The 18,179-nt window shown below is 46.6% G+C and overlaps 1 protein-coding gene across 1 annotated transcript in view; it reads left to right on the top strand.

Annotated features, from left to right (window-relative positions):
- VEPH1 (ventricular zone expressed PH domain containing 1) overlaps nucleotides 1-18,179 on the top strand; it is a 755,777-nt gene that overhangs the window by 460,477 nt on the left and 277,121 nt on the right. Inside the window, exon 8 of the mRNA XM_075340702.1 lies at nucleotides 8,651-8,851. Within this exon, the coding sequence (XP_075196817.1) occupies nucleotides 8,651-8,851 (201 nt within the window). The remainder of the gene's footprint in view (nucleotides 1-8,650; nucleotides 8,852-18,179) is intronic.

Here is an 18,179-nt window from a genome sequence, read left to right on the forward strand (position 1 = left end):
GACCATATAATAAAATCAATAATAAATAGACATTGGCACATCATAGAAAATGACAGGGATCTACAAGAGATAGGTGCAAAAAAACCTCAAATTACCTATCGGAGATCAAAAAATATAGGTGATTTGTTGATTAAAAGGAGGTTTGTCCCACAAAAAACCTGGCTAGAAAAAGCAGCTCCCATAGGGAATTTTAAATGCGCCAATTGTTCCTATTGCGATCAACATCTTACTGGTAAAAATATCAAAATCGGTGGAAAATGGTACAAAGTAAATGATTTAATCACCTGCCACACAAAGTGGATAGTATATATGTAATTCTGTGCCCATGCGGATTTTTCTATATAGAGAAAACAATAAGACCCTTATTCACTAGATTTAGAGAGCACTCACATTCCATCAGTACAGGCAAAGGAGCTACACGCCTCATCACACACATGCAGGAAGTACATAATGGTAAATTGAAGTTTGCAGGATTGGAAAAAATAACACCATCCCCAGCAGGGGGAGATACACATAAGCATTTGCTGAGGAGGGAAGCTCGCTGGATCATGGATACCAGGGCAATGTGGCCCATAGGATTCAACGACAAAAATGACTTGGTCATTTTTCTAGAACATAATGGGCATAATTATATAGGAAATAGATACCAGCGTTCCTCTCTACTGTAAATAGCATGTACTGTACCTCCCCTTTCTGGTTTATTAAAAAATCCCCCCCCCCCCGTTTTATAGGAGGCTATGACCATAGAATTTCTTATAAATAATAAAATGAAATAATATCAAGTACAAGATATCTACTAATCATTAGTCCAATATTGGTCACATATAATAGGTGATATAATGTTCCATTTCGATCAGACAGTTAAACGGTAATATAGAAATTGGGCTTTAATATACTCTTCAAACGGTTATTGAAAATTTAGAAACAGGACTCCTCTCAAAAAAAATGAAATAAGAAAAAAAAAAATGAAATCAAAATAATGAAATATAAAAATACAAAAATTAAGCAAAAAATGAGCAAAAAAATGAACAAATGTTTTTGATAGATGGTGATCCTCATTAGTGCGATAGCATTCTTAGTAAAAATAAAAATAAATACGATTATATCTATGACATGGCAACGTATAAGTCAACATGGGAAAAGCTACACACCAATGAGTATCTCAATGAACACATTATAAACTTGATTCGTATGCTATAATCTGGCTAAATTCTCTTTAGAATATATTATTATATTTTTGTATTTGCATGTTGATGACAATTCTATTCTAGTAAATGTTAGTTGCATGATGTGAATGTTTTTAATTAGTTTTTAATTTCAACACGTGAGTTAGGAATACCCTATATAAATGGTTAATACTCACGTTTTCTTTGTCTGGACCCGTAAAAGCACCCCTAGAGGTGCGAAACGGTACCGTCGTCCTCGTGCTCCGCTCCCTCCCCTCCCTCATGTCCGTTTCACTTGTCAGCATAAGAAAATAAAGAAGTTTTTGGTCACCGCAGAGTGCTGCCAATCTTTGTTTGTCTTCAAGGGTCACTTGCGTACTCACTCAGTCCAATAACGCTGACACCGACAACTTTAGTAAACCAAAGTACTGGACACCGCTGCCACTGAGGGGAAGCACGTTTGGGTGCCGTTTCTGTTGGTGTTGTCTGTTGATCTGTGGCATTTCCCTTTTTACCTTCTAGTTGGTTCCTGTAGCTTGAAACTAGTCGGATCCCGCTCCCCAGTAAGGCTAACTGAGGGAGCTTGTGTCGCGGGCGGGGGACTGACCACAACCGGGGGGGCCGCTCGAGGCGCTCGGATCCGGGTGGCTGCTGTGGCTCAAGTAGCAGCCAGATCCGGGGCTCGCGCAGCCATCCGTCGCCCACGAGTGAAAAGGGGTTATTTACAGGGGATTGAGATAGAGTCTTTGTCAGTGACGCCACCCGTGGGTTGCGGTGATGGATGGTTACAGCGCCGCTGCCTAGATATGGGGGTGTCTGGGGCTGATGGAGCAGGGCAGCAAGGTGGGATCCCCTCCACGGGTAGGGGAGGTGTAGTCCCGGGCCCAAGGAATGGTGAGGGATTGCAGGGAGTAGGAAACTCTGGTGCTGGATGAGCTGCTGATGATTTGGAGGGTCAGTAACCACACACAGTCTGTATTGTGAACCAAGTTGCCAGTGACCGGTAGCCTCCAACGGTTGCATTCGGGTCCCACACACAGATATACAGCCAGGGGCCCTTTCTTCTGTGCTTTCTGTCTGTCTCTCTTTTGTCTGGACTAGTCTGCTTGAACGGCCAACGGACCGGATCCCCTCTCTTGGCACCAGCAGGGTACAACCCTGCCCCGGTCAACCTTAGGTTCCCTGCGACCGGATCTCCATTGCCTGTGGCCCTCACTGCCACAGGCAGGGATTCAGATGGCCTCCTCACGGAACACGAGGATGTTCAACAAGGGTGCAGTCCTTAAACAATCATCTGGTAACTTTTAACTTGTAAACAATAGAACATTCGGGTAGCTGTCCATGTTTCACTACCACTGCTGCTGCTGCCGCTCCCAGTACGGGGCACGGGTTCCGTGCTCCGCTTCCTGCTCGGGAGCCATTCCCACTCGGATGCCCTCGGCACTGGCTACGACCGGCTTCTCATACTGCCGTGGGCCCCACGATCAGTTACCAGCTCAGCCTCTCTGCAGGTGCACTCCAGCTGCTCCACAGCCGGGATGTGGTGCTTAGTGCTGGTTGGCGCTGCAGCCGGGGTAGACTTCAGGTCGGGTGCCGCCTCTGTTGCGGCCGGGCGGACTGCCGGAGCCGACATCATCACCCGGGGCAGCCAGACTCGGGGCTGGGTGAGATGTCATCGGGGTTGCGGCCTGGCTCAGGGCATCTTGCCGCGTTGGTGTCCAGGAACATATTTCTGCAGAGTCCTGGCATCCCTGCACTTTATCAGCTCTGGTTACATGCTGCTCCTCCACCTTCCCCCTTGGTTTTCGACAGCAGTCTCGCAGTCCCACTGTCCGTTGCAACTTCCTGCTCTAGGGATCACTGGGTTCCGCCCGCGTTCTTAAGGGGCGGAGCCTCAGATTTGCGCCCTTTTCGGGGAAGAAGATGGCGAGGTTGTTGTTTTTGGCACCAAATATGGCGGGCAAGATGGTGGCAGTCCAAAAATTTTGAGCGTTTCTCGGTTTACAGTTCAGAAAAGGCGCACTTCACCCAGGTTAGTAGATGGGGTAAGTATCCTGTTTGTGACGCTAAGATGTCGCGGGCGGGGAACCGACCACAACCGGGGGGGCGCTCAAGACGTTCGGATCCGGGCGGTTGTGGATCCGGGGCTTGTGCAGCCGTCCATCGCCCACGAGTGAGAAGAGGTTATTTACAGGGGATAGAGTCTTTGTCAGTGACGCCACCCATGGGTTGCAGTGATGGATGGTGACACGGCCGTTGCCTAGATATGGGGGTGTCCGTGGCTGATGGAGCGGGGCAGCAAGGTGGGATCCCCTCCACAGGTAGGGGAGGTGTAGTTCTGGGCCCAGGGAACGGTGAGGGATTGCAGGGAGCAGGAAACTCACAGTTCGGTTGTCATGGTGCTGGATGAGCTGCTGATGATTTGGAGGGTCAGTAACCACACACAGTCTGTATTGTGAACCAAGTTGCCAGTGACCGGTAGCCTCCAGCGGTTGCAATCGGGTCCCACACACAGATATACAGCCAGGGGCCCTTTCTTCTGTGCTTTCTGTCTGTCTCTCTTTTGTCTGGACTAGTCTGCTTGAACGGCCTCCGGACCGGATCCCCTCTCTCGGCACCAGCAGGGTACAACCCTGCCCCGGTCAACCTCAGGTTCCCTGCGACCGGATCTCCATTGCCTGTGGCCCTCACTGCCACCTAGTCAGCATGGCTAGTTCAGTCGTCCAGTAGTCCGGGGCTCCAACCCCGACTACCACCCTCTCCAGGGAGCTCCAACTCCTTCCTGTCAGCTCTCCACTGACTACAGCTCAAAATGAAACTAAACTCTGCTCTATCACTTCCTAAGCTCTTTTTGATCCCTCCCCTTGTCCTGGGGGTGGGGGGGTAGAGTCACTAGGGCCTGATTGGCTGGTGTATACCTGCATGGGGACTGTGTTGGTGCCAGAGAGGAGAATGGCCTGCATTTTAGTGGATTTGTGCAGGTTCTTTGACAGCCTGGTTTTGCCAGGGCGTCACACTTGCTCTCACGGTTCACGCTTGGGATTTCTTGCACCGTATTTGTGGAAAGTCCTATCCCTTTCATTGTGCTAGTACCCCGATTACTATTTTGGAGCGGGTGGAGAGCGGATCTTGAACGCTCCATTCTCATCGGGTAAATTGCCAGGTTGCCTGAAGCTACTCCCTGGCCTAGGGTCCATGTACCCCGTCGTGCCCTGGTCCCTGCCCGGTGATGGTACAAGGCTGCTGGCTGTCCTCCACGACAATGCCGTGCCCTTTGTCTGCACGTCTGCTACCTAGTAGTTCCAAGGAGTTCAGCTCCTGATATCCTCTCACTTTCACCTTCAACACTACATTCTCTCTTTCTCTGACTCCAACTGACTGACACTCCTTATCTCCCCTTAACCAACCCCCCAAGTGGGCGACCCTATTCTACTCAGGCCGTCTACTGGTGTGTCTGGTGGGTGTGGTGCAGAGTGTTCCTAGGATTTTGATTAGCTGGTTTTGGCAACACCAATGGTTAGGGACCCGTAACCAAGGAGGAGGTGGATATTGCACAGAAGGGCAGATTGCACAATACCCTGTGACGATCTGATAGGCCAAGGCGTCACACTAGCATAGATAAAGAGATCTTAAGAAAAAATATTTCTAGAGATCATATATTATATACTAATGAGCATGGGGACTAGTCCCAAGGGCGTTTATTCCCTTAGCAAGTAGGCCCACATAGCATGGTAGCACGCCCCTGTGGGCGTACTAACATGCTAATGAATGTGCAGTGATGCACACATACCTCAATTTTCATGGCGGCCGGCAGAGGATGGATGCGCTCTGCGCATGATCCGGAGTACCCGAGGCTTCCGATCATACACACTAAACAAATGCCGGGTGTAAGCCTCTCGGCTTCAGTAAGAGACAGTGCGTATGACCGGAAGTGCTGAGGACTGCAGATCATACACAGAACGCATCCATCCGTTGCCGGCCGCCATGAAGAGTGAGGTAACTGTGGCGTAGCTTTACATTCATTAGCATTGTTAGTACACCCACAGGGGTGTGCTATCATACTATGTGGGCCAACTAGCTAAGGGAACAAATGCTCTTGGGACTAGTCCCCACACTCATTAGCATATGATAAAAGCTTAACGCCAAAACGTGTCTTGTCATGCGTTTATAGCAGTTTATTATTTATATATCTGCCTAATTGATGTGTCATATGCTGCTCATGGACATTTTAGCATATTTGGAATAAAGAAAAACATTTTTTTTTTCACCGACAGCAGAGCTTGCTGGAATTTGTTTCTTTCCTTGTAACCTGACAGGTTCCCCTTAATCCCTTGCCACTTTTCTGTACTGCTTCCTGAGTCCGTAAATGGTCTCTTCATTTCTTCTTTCGACAGGGACAGCATATGCCCACTGCTATTATCTTATGGCAGAAGCGATTACCAACACAAAATTATTTTGGTTGCCACTAATTGGCTGCAGTCATCATGCGCCGTTTCCACAAATAAAGGAAGCTAGGAGATCAGCAAGAACACTTTGGCAATGCTTTAGAGGAGCAGGAGTTTTTTTTATATTGCTCTGAACCTGTGTGAGCGCATTGCATGCAACCTGTGCTATAATGAAAGGAAATGGTTTCTTTAATATTAATTCTTACGTACTCATCCATTCACAGAGGCTGCAAGAACAAGTCCTTTTCTTGAGAGGTCTCTCAATGGAAAATGGTTACAGGTTGCTATGTCTTTCACCGTGTATAGCACCATCAACTTTAATCGTAAAATATAAATGGTTGAACAGCTTGAGAACATTATAATGAGCGGTTTATGTAGGAACATGTTACCTTGTGGAGAGTGTCAAGCCGGCATAAGCAACTGTATAGGTCATGAAATTCTTCTCTGCTACGAAGTTAAATACATAGAAGACAGCTGGATGTACAGCTATTGTAATGATGAGCTTAATCATGACTGTGTTTGTGTGTGTGTGTATGTATATATACCGTATATGAATATATGTGTGTGTAGATCTCTAGTTGAAGCCAGAAGTCTGCATATGTGGCACCCAGGGGCCGGGCAGTCCAGGTCAGGTCTCGTACCTGTTTACCCGTCACCGGGCCGGTGCGGAGTTCTGGGATGTCACGGTGGCCTGCCTGGTTTCGTGCCCCGATAAAAGGGGAATAGGAGGTGGATGTTTGGTGTGACGCCACCTGCAGTACGCGGCCAGGGATTAACAGCCGCTGCTGTCACTGTCCTCCGGGGCGGATGGTAATAGCAGCTAAGATGGTATTGCTTCCCACAGGTGGAGTGGGCCCCGGGGAGGATGATAAGGGGAGTAGTTATCACAGGCACCGGAGCGCGGGGCGCCGATAAGAACAGATGGACACACTCTCTGCGGCTTCCGGGTGTCTTTACTCACAGTTCTTTTTAAGTAGCCCGGTCGTTGCCGCAGAAGCACTGGTCACCGCTGTGATGGACCCCGTCGAAATCGGATCCTGTTGGAGGTCAGTCCGATGTGCTGGTCGGTGGGCCCTTCCTCCTAGCACCGTGTGAGTTGGATCCTTGTGGCTTAAAGCTACTTGGGGACCCCAGTGCGTCCCGAGTAAAACTCTTGTCCCGCCTGCAGGTGCTGCGGCTCCGCAATAGGGCCTAACTGTGATCAAGGCCCTGGATCCTATATGGCACTGTGCTTTCAGGTTCTTTGTTGGCCAGGGAGACGTACAATCTCCCTGTCCTGGCAGATTCTGGAAAACCAATTTGGAGAGTGATCTTCCCTAGGGTCTCGCACCCTGTGTGGTGCCGGTCCTGAGGGAGCAATGAAGCTCTTCCCTCAGCAACTGTATGAACTCCTGTATCCCACCAGATCCGCCAGTGAGACCGTCTGCTCTCTACCTCTCCTGCTGGAGAACTCACTAACTGTTGTGTTGGCTCCTGACTCCCCCTGGTGGCTGCTGCTCCCCCGGGTCCCTATCACTAGTGGGTGGCTGCCCCCCATGTTTGGAGACTGCCTTAAGACCCTAAGAGAAAACCAAAGAGAAAAATTGCATGAAAAATACCCTGACTATAAATAAATAAATTGCAAGTGCTTAATAACTGGGTACTTAGTGTATACATTTTTGCAAAAAGGTAAAAAGCTGTCTCACCTCGTCACGGTGTACCCATCTGAGACAGTCCCTAACCTACTGAAGTTAAAAACATTATCCATACCTGACTTGTGTCATGTCAAACTCCAATATGAATGGTGGCAAGTGGTCAGCTGTGTCCCAGATTAAATACACAGTGAAGTGAGACGCAATTAGTTGTTCAGTCTCAGTATTAGGAGGGCTGCGCCCCCAACTTGCAAAAAAGCAAGATAACATACAAAAAACACAAAAAACCTGAGCTGAAACAATGTTCAGTAAACATGCAACATTAAGCATGTGAATTGCAGCCTTAAGACTAGAAAAAAACCATGCAATTTTTCTGCCTAACACTAACTGTTGTGTTGGCTCCTGACTCCCCCTGGTGGCTGCTGCTCCCCCGGGTCCCTATCACTAGTGGGTGGCTGCCCCCCATGTTTGGAGACTGCCTTAAGACCCTACCCTAGCCCGGTCCCCAGTGTGAAGGGCATCCTGATTGTGTGTTTGAGTTGTGTAAGTGGTGAAACCGGTACTGACCTCCCCTGGATCCGGGTTGAGCACCGCACCCTCAGTAGTGTGCAGTACCCTGTGGTGACTGAGGCTTCAGGGGCGCCACACATACACTAAAAAGACACAGATGCAAAGTTTTTCTCACTACCTGACATGAAATCAGAAGAAACCTTTCCCGTTTTAGGTCAATTAGGATTACCAAAATTATTTATATTTGCCAAATGCCAGAATAAAGAGAGAGAGAGCATTAGAGAGAATGTTTTAAGGCTTTTTATTACTTTCTGTAAAGTCAAAAGTTACATACCCTAAAGGGTGCTTTACACGCTGCGACATTGCTAGCAATCTCGTTAGCAATGTGACACGCCAGATCGCAGATAAAATTTGCCGAGACCGCACATAGGTCATTTTTTGTAGCACCGGTCACGTGTGCGATGTCGGCAAATCGTATGTGCAATCTGGCATGTTACATCGTTAACGAGATCGCTAGCGATGTCGCAGCGTGTAAAGCACGCTTAAGAGTAGTATGTCTTTAAACGATATGGGAAAGCCCGCAAGATGATGTTATGTCTTTGGAAGCTTCTCGTAGGTTTATTGGCAACATCTGAGTTAATTAGAGACACATCTGGGGATGTATTTTAATGCACACCTGAAACACACTGCTTGTAGCATCATGGGAAAGTCAAAAGAAATCATCCAAGATCTCAGGAATTGTGGTCTTGCACAAGTTTGGTTCATCCTTGGGTGCAATTTCCAGATACCTGAAGGTGCCTCTTTCATCTGTACAAACAATTTGCAGTCGTTAGATTCACTCACATATGCACTGTTTCAGGTCCCAAATATAACTGAATTTTTCTCTACTTTTGTGCAGGAAAGAAAATCCAAAAAAGCCCTCTCATTTTGTCATTGGAACACATCAAAGCTCTTTTATTGTTGGTAAAGGGGAACAAAAGTTGGAAAATGATGTTCAAAAAGATGGTAACCAAAACAACTCCTCGCTCAGCTCAACCATTTTTTATAATGATGACTCCAAAATAACTGCCCAAGATAATAAGGACAATTCAGTTAACGGGTAAGCATCTCTTAGGTATCACTAGCTCTTGTTTTGTGTGTGTGTGTTTGTGTGTGTGTGTATGTGTGCGCGTGCGCTCAGGTGCTATCCTCCATAAGTTGACATAATCAGTTCAACTGTTTAAATAACCTATTTGAAAGAAATAACCTACAGTAAGTAGAGTTCCTTACAATGAGGTAAACTGTTTAAGGAGGACTCCCTTTCAATGTCCCTTGGTATGGTTTTTCCCATTAGGTCAAGCCAGGATAGTTTAGCAACTAGAAGTAGAGATGAGCAGCCATGTCAATTATTTGCATGGCTGTGATTGGCCAGGGAAATCACTTTAAAAAAAAAGGATTCAAAGGGGTTAACACACGTCATACTTACCGAGCCTCCCCACACCTGTAACTGCTCCTGTGGCTGTACTTCTGGGGCCGCTCATAATCCCTCCTACATATTTGCTGCTTTCCCCACTCACCGGTGTCTCTGGCTGGAGTCAGACCCTGCCCCCATACAGTGTCTGTGATTGTTTAGAATCATAGACCCTGTCTGCGGATCTATTATATCGGGGTGTAAAATAAATAAAATGGCATAAGATCACCCCACCTAATGATACCAGCATAGATAAAGCACACAGCTACAGGCTGCAGCCCCCCAGCCGTGCACTTATCTTGGCCGAGTATCAAAATAAGAACCGCATGCGGGTTTTTTTTTAAAAAATGATTTCAATAAATAATTACGGAGCGCAGTCCCCTCCAATTTTGATATCCAGCCAAGATAAAGCCCGACAGCTGGGGGCTGGTATTCTAAGGCTGGAAAAGACCCATGGTCATTGGGCCCCCCCAGCCTAAAAATAGCAGCGTGCAGCTGCCCATGGTTGCCGCATCCATTAGATGTGCAATCCAAGAACTTTACCCAGCTCTTCCCGATTGCCCTTGCAGTAATAAGGGATTAATCACAGCTCATAGCTGCCACTAAGTCCTAGATTAGTGATGGGGAGGGTCGCTAAGACCCCATATTACTAAACTGTTAGTGAACAGAAATAAACAGAAACATCAAAAAAATCCTTTATTTGAAATAAAGACAAAAAAGCACCCTCTCTCATCCCTTTATTAACCCCAAAATACTCTTGAAGGTCTGACATAATCTACACTATGTTCCACGATGATCCTGGCTCTGCTACATCTGAAATGACAGTGAATGGCCATAAAACATGACCGCAAGCTGTAACTTCAGGCAGAGACTGAGCAGTGATCAGTGGCGACGTCACTCAGGTAAGTTGTGGACACAGCTGGAGGTTCCCATGGCTCTCCAACTGTGACCGCAGGTAACCTGACCTCAGGCGATCTCAATGAACTCAGCAACCTCACCTCAAGTGAGGTCACTGAGTTCACAAACTTGTTTTTTTGGCCAAGAGATGCAGATTTGGTGCTGATATTTCTCCATCATATTCCTGCACCCAATCTACATCTCCTGGCAAAAAACACATCAAAACACCATGCAGTTTTGATGTGGTGGTGATGCATTTTTTCTTGCCAGGAGCTGTAGATTTGGTACAGAAATATGGTGTAAAAATTTCAGCACTAAATCTGCATTTCTTGGCAAAAAAAATGCACAAAAACGGTTTTGACGCCATTTCAGTACAGTTTTCTGCCAGGAGGTGCAAATTTGGTGCTGAAATGTCTTCCCATTTTTCAGAAGGGAATGGTGGGGTCAGAGCATAGTACAAATTTTGAGTCTGAGATTATAGACGCTCAATGTGATGTAGCATCTGGGGTAGTGGTGAACAAGTCTTTTATACCTGTGAATCTTTGACTTAAGGTCTTGGGTGAACATCATGATTCTGTTCTTGCTGGTTACTCTGGCGTTAAAGGAACTCTTGATCTCATCTTAGATCACTTTTGGTGGACCAAAATTTGGAGGGATGTGGTAGTTTATGTGTCTGCCTGTGCAACCTGTGTGTACTCTAAGGGGCACTTTGCCCACTACGACATCGCAGCTGCGATGTCGGTGGGGTCAAATTGAAAGTGATGCACATCCGGCATCACATGCGACATCGTAGTGTGTAAAGCCTAGATGATATGATTAACGAGCGCAAAAGCGTCGTAATCGTATCATCGGTGTAGCGTCGGCATAATCCATAATTACGCTGACGCGACGGTCCGATGTTGTTCCTCGCTCCTGCGGCAGCACACATCGCTGTGTGTGAAGTCGCAGGAGCGAGGAATATCTCCTGCCGGCGTCACTGCGGCTCCTGAAGGATATGCGGAAGGAAGGAGGTGGGCGGGATGTTTACATCCCATTCATCTCTGCCACTCCGCTCCTATTGGCCGCCTGCCGTGGGATGTCGCAGTGACGCCGCACGACCTGCCCCCTTAATAAGGAGGCGGGTCGCCGGCCAGAGCGACGTTGCAGGGCTGGTGAGTCCATGTGAAGCTGACGTAGCGATAATGTTTGCTATGGCAGCTATCACAAGGATATCGCAGCTGCGAAGGGGGCGGGGACTATCGCGCTCGGCATCGCAGCATCGGCTTGTGATGTCGCAGTGTGCAAAGCCCGCCTTAGGCATCTCACTCTTATCCTTCTTGATGTTTGTAGTCTTTCAGTGTTCCCAGTAAATGTTGGATAAACATTTCTATAGATTATATAATGGATTTATCCTTTTCTGCTGATAATACAGTCATTTTGGTGATTGATGATGGGTTCCCTCTAATATTGTCTCAGATAGAGAAACTCAATTCATTGTCAAATTTTGGAGAGCTTTTTGCTCTCGGTTAGGGATTAATTTATCTCATTCTTCAACTTTCCATCCTTAGGGGGGCTTTGCACACTACGACATCGCAGGTGCGATGTCGGTGGGGTCAAATCGAAAGTGACGCACATCCGGCGTCGCAGTCGATATCGTAGTGTGCAAATCCTTTTTGATACGATTAACGAGCGTAAAAGCGTCGTTATCGTATCATCGGTGTAGGGTCCGACATTTCCATAATGCCGGTGCAGCGACAGGTACGATGTTGTTTCTCGTTCCTGCGGCAGCACACATCTCTGTGTGTGAAGCCGCAGGAGCGAGGAACATCTCCTACCTGCGTCCCAGCTGCAATGCGGAATAAAGAGGTGGGCGGGATGTTTACATCCTGCTCATCTCCGCCCCTCCGCTGCTATTGGCTGCCTGCCGTGTGACGCCGCTGTGACGCCACATGACCCGCCCACTTAGGAAGGAGGCGGGTCGCCGGCCAGACCGACGTCGCAGGGCAGGTAAGTGTGTGTGAAGCTGCCGTAGCGATAATGTTCGCTACGGCAGCTATCACAAGATATCGCTGCTGCGACGGGGGCGGGGATTTTCGCGCTCGACATTGCAGCATCGGCTTGCGATGTCGCGGCGTGCAAAGTACGCCTTAGTCTAATGGGCAAACTTCAATGTGCAATTCAGAATTTGGAGAACTTCTGTTGTTTTGTATCTGATAATCAGGAAGTGTAGTCCTCTTTCCTTCTCATTGAATTTGCTATTAATAATTGTCATCATGAATCTACTGGGATATCCCTTTTTTTAGTCCATAGTCATCATTCCCACTTATGTACGTTTCAGGAGGAACACTTGTCAGAGGTACCTGGGGAGGATCTATTTCTCTCATCATTATCTTCTACATAGAAGAAGATTCAAGCATCATTTGTGTGGTATGGGTTCTAAATGTAAACATGCGGCTGATTGTAAAGGTGTGCCTTGTCCGGACCTGTGTGTGTGTGTGTGTGTGTGTGTGTGTGATCTGGTGTGGGTATCTACCAAGAACATTAAACTCAAAATACTGTACCTTAACTAAAGTTAGGACCCTAGTTTGTTGGATCGGTGAAAATTACTGCTGTCATTAATCCTGTTGCTTTCCGTCTGACAATTCCTTTATCATTTAAAATCCATATTATATTTCACAGGTCTCTGTTAAAATATTTTGTGGCTTCTGGAACATCTCTTTCTTTACCTTCGCCTCTAGTCTTACTTGTTGAGTTGTTAGAGTTTCAGGTATCCCAAATTCTTGATTCTCATTTCATTTACTATTCATTCCAATATTTGGTTCATTGATGGGTTTGTGGTCCTTAGAAAAGGACTTGGGTACCAGCCTCTGATATCTATACTGAGCGACTGATTAGGATTTTTCATCATCTTCACCTAGAGAAGCTGGGTCCTGAGGGCCCTGAGGCCTCCCTTAGAGGAGGGGGGACTGTCACAAGGAGGCTTCTGTAAGTATTACCGACAATCATGGCAATATCAAGATCTGTGGAAACTCCAGATTCTTGCACATTGTCTTCTAACTTCTCCGATGTCTGTGATCAGCATAGGGAGACTCAGTCATCGGCCCAAGGACTTGTAGCTCATCGGAGTTTACCTCTGCTGTTCTGCTTGTTACTCTCCCTTAGTCACATGCTATGGGAGAGCCAGTCATATTCACTCCCCTCCTATATATGTTGGCTAGACACTTCCATTAGTACCAGCTATATATTGTCTATACTGGTCCTGGAAAGGATATTTTGATCCAGACTTGGTGGTGGTTGTTCTGCATTATTGATGTGAGTGGTTGTGGTGTTAACCGTTCTTCTCCTTTTGTTGCCACCTTACTTCTCTTGCTTTTCTTCTTGGTTTGTCCACTGATGCATCGCTCTGAATAGCAGAAGTGATTGCATACTTCAGGCTTCAAGACACTTAAGGGGACTAGTAAAATCAATAAAAAGTTTTAAAAAAAATATGAAAAATTAAAAAAAAAACCTAAAAGTTCAAATCACCTCTCTTTTGCCCAAATGAAAATAAAACAAAAAAATACACATATTTGGAATTGCCATATTCAGGAATGCCCGATCTATCAAAATATAAAACCAATTAATCTGACCGGTAAATGGCATAGCAAGAAATAAAATCATAATGCCAGAATTTTTTTTTGTGTCACCACAACATTGCATTAAAATGCAATGAGGCCAAAAATGGTAGAATAAAAAGGTTAGCTCAAAATGCAAAAAATAAGCTATTACTGAGACCCAGATTCCAAAAAATGAGAATGCCATGGGTCTCAGAAAATGGCAACAAAAGAGCAATTCTTTTTTTGACAAATTTCTGAATTTTTTCACCACTTAGATGACAGTAAAACTACGGTATACATGTTTGCTATCTACGACCTTGTACTGACCTGAAGAATCATAATACCAGGTCAGTTTTACCATATAGTGAACATGGTAAATCAAAAAAGCAAATAACAATCGTGCAACTGCATTTTTTTTTGCAATTTCATTGCACTTGGAATTTTTTTCCTGTTTTCCAATACAATATGTGGCAGAATGAATGGTGCAGAATGAATCACCTATGCAGAGTTAATGAGCTTGCAGCTAGCAAGGAAAACCGACATTAACGCTGCGACTGCCAAAAGAAAACATATGTTTAATGTGTAAGTCCTTGGATGATAACAGAGACTCTGAGCCTGTCACTAACCTCTCCAAGGGGCAATCGTGACACTGAATTACCACATGACTCAGAAGAGAACCGGAGAGTCAGATTAGATTCCAGAGAAGACGGTGATTGGTAGGTATGTGAACAAGCTGACACTACACTACACTAATATTTTTAAAGTTTCAGGAGCAAAATAAAGTTAATGGGAGTACTTCTTAAATTTAGCAACTGAGAGGCAAATTAGTGGGTGGCTAATCGAGTGGACATTTTCTTCTCACAAGCTAATTGTTCCACTAATCATCATATCAAGTCCATGTGGCCTTATTTGAAAATCTCTACATCCCTTATAGAGTACGCAATGAAGCTGCGTGTACGCACAATGGCTTCATCGGTGCACTGCACATGAAGGTAATGGAATATAAATGTTGCATAAAATCAGAAGCCAAACAGGGGATGCACAAAACTCAACCTCCTTCTCTCGGCCCAGTACTCTATTAGCGCTCACTCTTCCTCCTTTGTCCTGACCTGCATTAAGGCTACATTCACATGACCGTTATGTTTTTGCGGTCTGCAAAAAACGGTCTGCTTTTTTCATGGATACATCCGTGTAGCATCTGTGTGACATCCATTCCGTTCCGTATACGGTCCGTGTGTCATCCATGTGTCATCCATGTGGCTTCCGTTTTTTTTGTGGACCGCAAAAAACTGAAGCAGCAAGAAAGATAAATAGATGAGTAGATATAGAGATGGATAGATAGATATAGAGACAGAGAGAGAGATGAAAAAATAAATTAATGAATGAATGAAGAGAGGGATAGGTAGATAGATAGATAGATAGATAGATAGATGAGAAAGACATATATAATGTCCTACCCCCCTGCATATTCTAAGCTGGCACCCTTTAGTGACTTTCATGCGGCACTAAAGGGTGCTTAGCCTTGTATTTAGCCAAAAAATAAATAAATAATTAAAAAAAATGACGTGGGGTCCCCCCCTATCTTTTGTAGCCAGCTAGCATAAAGCAAATGGCTGCAGCCTGCAAACAACAGCTTGCAGCTTCATCTTGGCTGGTAATCCAAAACAGAGGGCACCCCACGCTGTTATGTTAAATTAATTAAATAATTTAAAACAAACACGGGATCCCCCCCAAATTGGATCACCAGACAAAACCAGACAAGGTACAGCAGACAGCTGGGGTCTGGTATTCTCAGACTAGGGAGATCCATTATTATTGGACACTCCCCAGCCTATAAATAGCAGGCTACAGCCGCCCCAGAAGTGGCGCATCCATTATATGTGCCAATCCTGGTGCTTTGCCCCAACTCATTCCGTTGCCCTGGTGCGGTGGCAAACAGGGTAATATATGGGGTTGATGCCAGATGTGTAATGTCACCTGGCATCAAGCCCTGGTGTTAGTGATGTCACGCATCTATCAGATACCCGACATCACAAACCCAGTCAGTAATAAAAAAAATAGACAACAAAAAAAGTTTTATCTAAAATACACTCTCCAAAAAATTCCCTCTTTCACCAATTTATTGAAAAGAACAATCAAATCCGGGTCTGGCGTAATCCAATAAGGCGGTCCCATGACGATCAATACCATAGTCACTGTCCCAGTCAATGAAGAACAGAATGTTCCCCATTGGCTGGGAGAGCAGTGCATTGGCTGGGAGAGCAGTGCAGTGACCTGAGCTAACATTAATAGGTCAGCCCAGGTCACTGCAGGGGATGACGAGCGCTGCCATCAGGAGGTTAGATGAGATCATTACTTGCTGTGACAATCTCCTGCACTCCTGACGTCAGCGCTGTCACTGACTTCTATGCCAGCCGCATTCTCAGCTGTATCGCGGGAGCCCGTGACGTCCCCGCTAGTGACAGTCTCGGGCCGCCCGCGAGATGTGACGTGAGAACGCGGCGGGCATAGAAGGCAGTGACAGCGCTGACGTCAGGAGTGCAGGAGATCATTACCTTCTGTGACGATCTCATCTAACCTCCTGACAGCAGCGCTCGTCATCCCCGCAGTTGCCCGCACTGCAGTGTGAGAAGCTGTTGATACTGCAGTGCGGGCAGCCGCGGGGCTGGCAGGGAGCGGGACACAGACTGCACGGGCACCCGACGGAGGTCTGCACGGAAGTGCTTCCGTGCGGCATCCAAAGATTTTGCGGGCCCATTGACTTGTATTGAGTCATGGTCCGTTATTATGGAACAGAATAGGTAATGTTCCATAATAATGGAACAGACATACGGCATCCGATGTGTTTTTTTTGTAGGAAGTTCTTCCGTGTGCCATCCTATCCTACACAAAAGACATTGAAAAGATGGTCCTTTCCGTAGATCCGCAAAAAAACTGGAACTGACCAGGACAAACAGAACGGTCATGTGAATGTGCCCTTATACTGTGCTGCATTCATCAGGAAAAGAAGCTTCTCCTGTTGTAGAGATGGTCTTCTCTCATGTGCAGACTTGTGGAGCTGTCTGTGGCATTAGAGCTCACCAGCACAGTGACATTTAATTTTGCTGCCTTCAAGTTCCAAAGCCTAAGGATATTGCTAACAAATCTACTCTGTGAGACCTGGAAGGTTTTAGCGATGAGGCATATAAATCTATTGGATTACTGGCAGGCCCCATATTTTATTAGAAAACTTGAGTCCGCATTTAGAAGTACTAGTTGTATTGCCCTGATGGTGGCTCTGAGGTTTGTATTTAATTAAATATCTAAGATATTCAGAAGTCCAGTGGACAGTCCTATCTGTATTTGACAGTCTTCAGCACTATATGAGCGTGCATACATTGAAGGCTATCCATCCATCACTGAGCAATTCTACTAACTAAACCTCTTAACCCAGCAAGAGCAGGGATTTCGATTAATTAAAATTATTCAGAATTAGATATGATTGAATCGTTTGGATTCAATTTGAATTGACTTTGAGTCAAATTTTATGAACTTTAAAGGTCCAGAAAAATTCAAACAATTTGCGATTCTATTCATGTAAATCACAAAAAAATGCCCATTCCAATTTTAAATATTCCTAAATAAAGCATTAAGTACAAAAGGCTTACCTGATCTCAGGTGCCACCGTGTGGGGTTCTCCAGATTGACTTGGTATAGCACAACAATCAATAAGGGCAATATCTATATATATAATTGCCTTATTCTGTCTCTGTCTGTCTGTCTTGCTCCAAAATTGTGTCACCGTGAAATTGTGTCACCGTGACAGTGTCATTACAGTGACAACTGTCGGATTGGCCGCTGGGCTCGGCCTGGCCCCGCCCCCCCACGGATTGGCCGCTCGCCTTGGCCTGGCCCCGCCCCCCGCATGGATTAGCCGCTCGCCCCAGCCCTCCGCACGCATCACCCGCTCCAGCGTACACTGGCTCCCGGTACACATGTGCAGGGAGCCGGCATACGCTGATGCGTCGCCCGCTCATCCCCGCCACACGTTGGCACACTCGGCCTCGCTCCCGGCAGACATAACCTTGCGATGCTGGGATCGTGACGGAGCCGGTGTACGCTGGTAACCATGATACACATCGCGTAACTATAGGAAGCGCTTCCCTTAGTTACCCGATGTGTATCATGGTTACCAGCGTACACCGGCTCCCGGTACACATGTGCAGGGAGCCAGCATACGCTGACGCCTCACCCGCCCCCGGCACACGTTGCCACACTCGGACCCGCCCCCGGCGGCCCCAGCATGGGGGATGGAGCACGATGGGGGGTGTGCAGCATGGAGGATGGAGCACGATGCGGGGTGTGCAGCATGGAGGATGGAGCACGATGGGGGGTGCGCAGCATGGGAGATGTAGCATGATGGGGGGTGCACAGCATGGGGGATGGAGCACGATGGGGGGTGTGCAGCATGGGGGATGGAGCGCGATGGGGGGTGTACAGCATGGAGGATGGAGCACGATGCGGGG

Source organism: Anomaloglossus baeobatrachus, chromosome 3, assembly GCF_048569485.1.
Source record: "Anomaloglossus baeobatrachus isolate aAnoBae1 chromosome 3, aAnoBae1.hap1, whole genome shotgun sequence".
Classification (NCBI taxonomy): Eukaryota; Metazoa; Chordata; class Amphibia; order Anura; family Aromobatidae; genus Anomaloglossus; species Anomaloglossus baeobatrachus.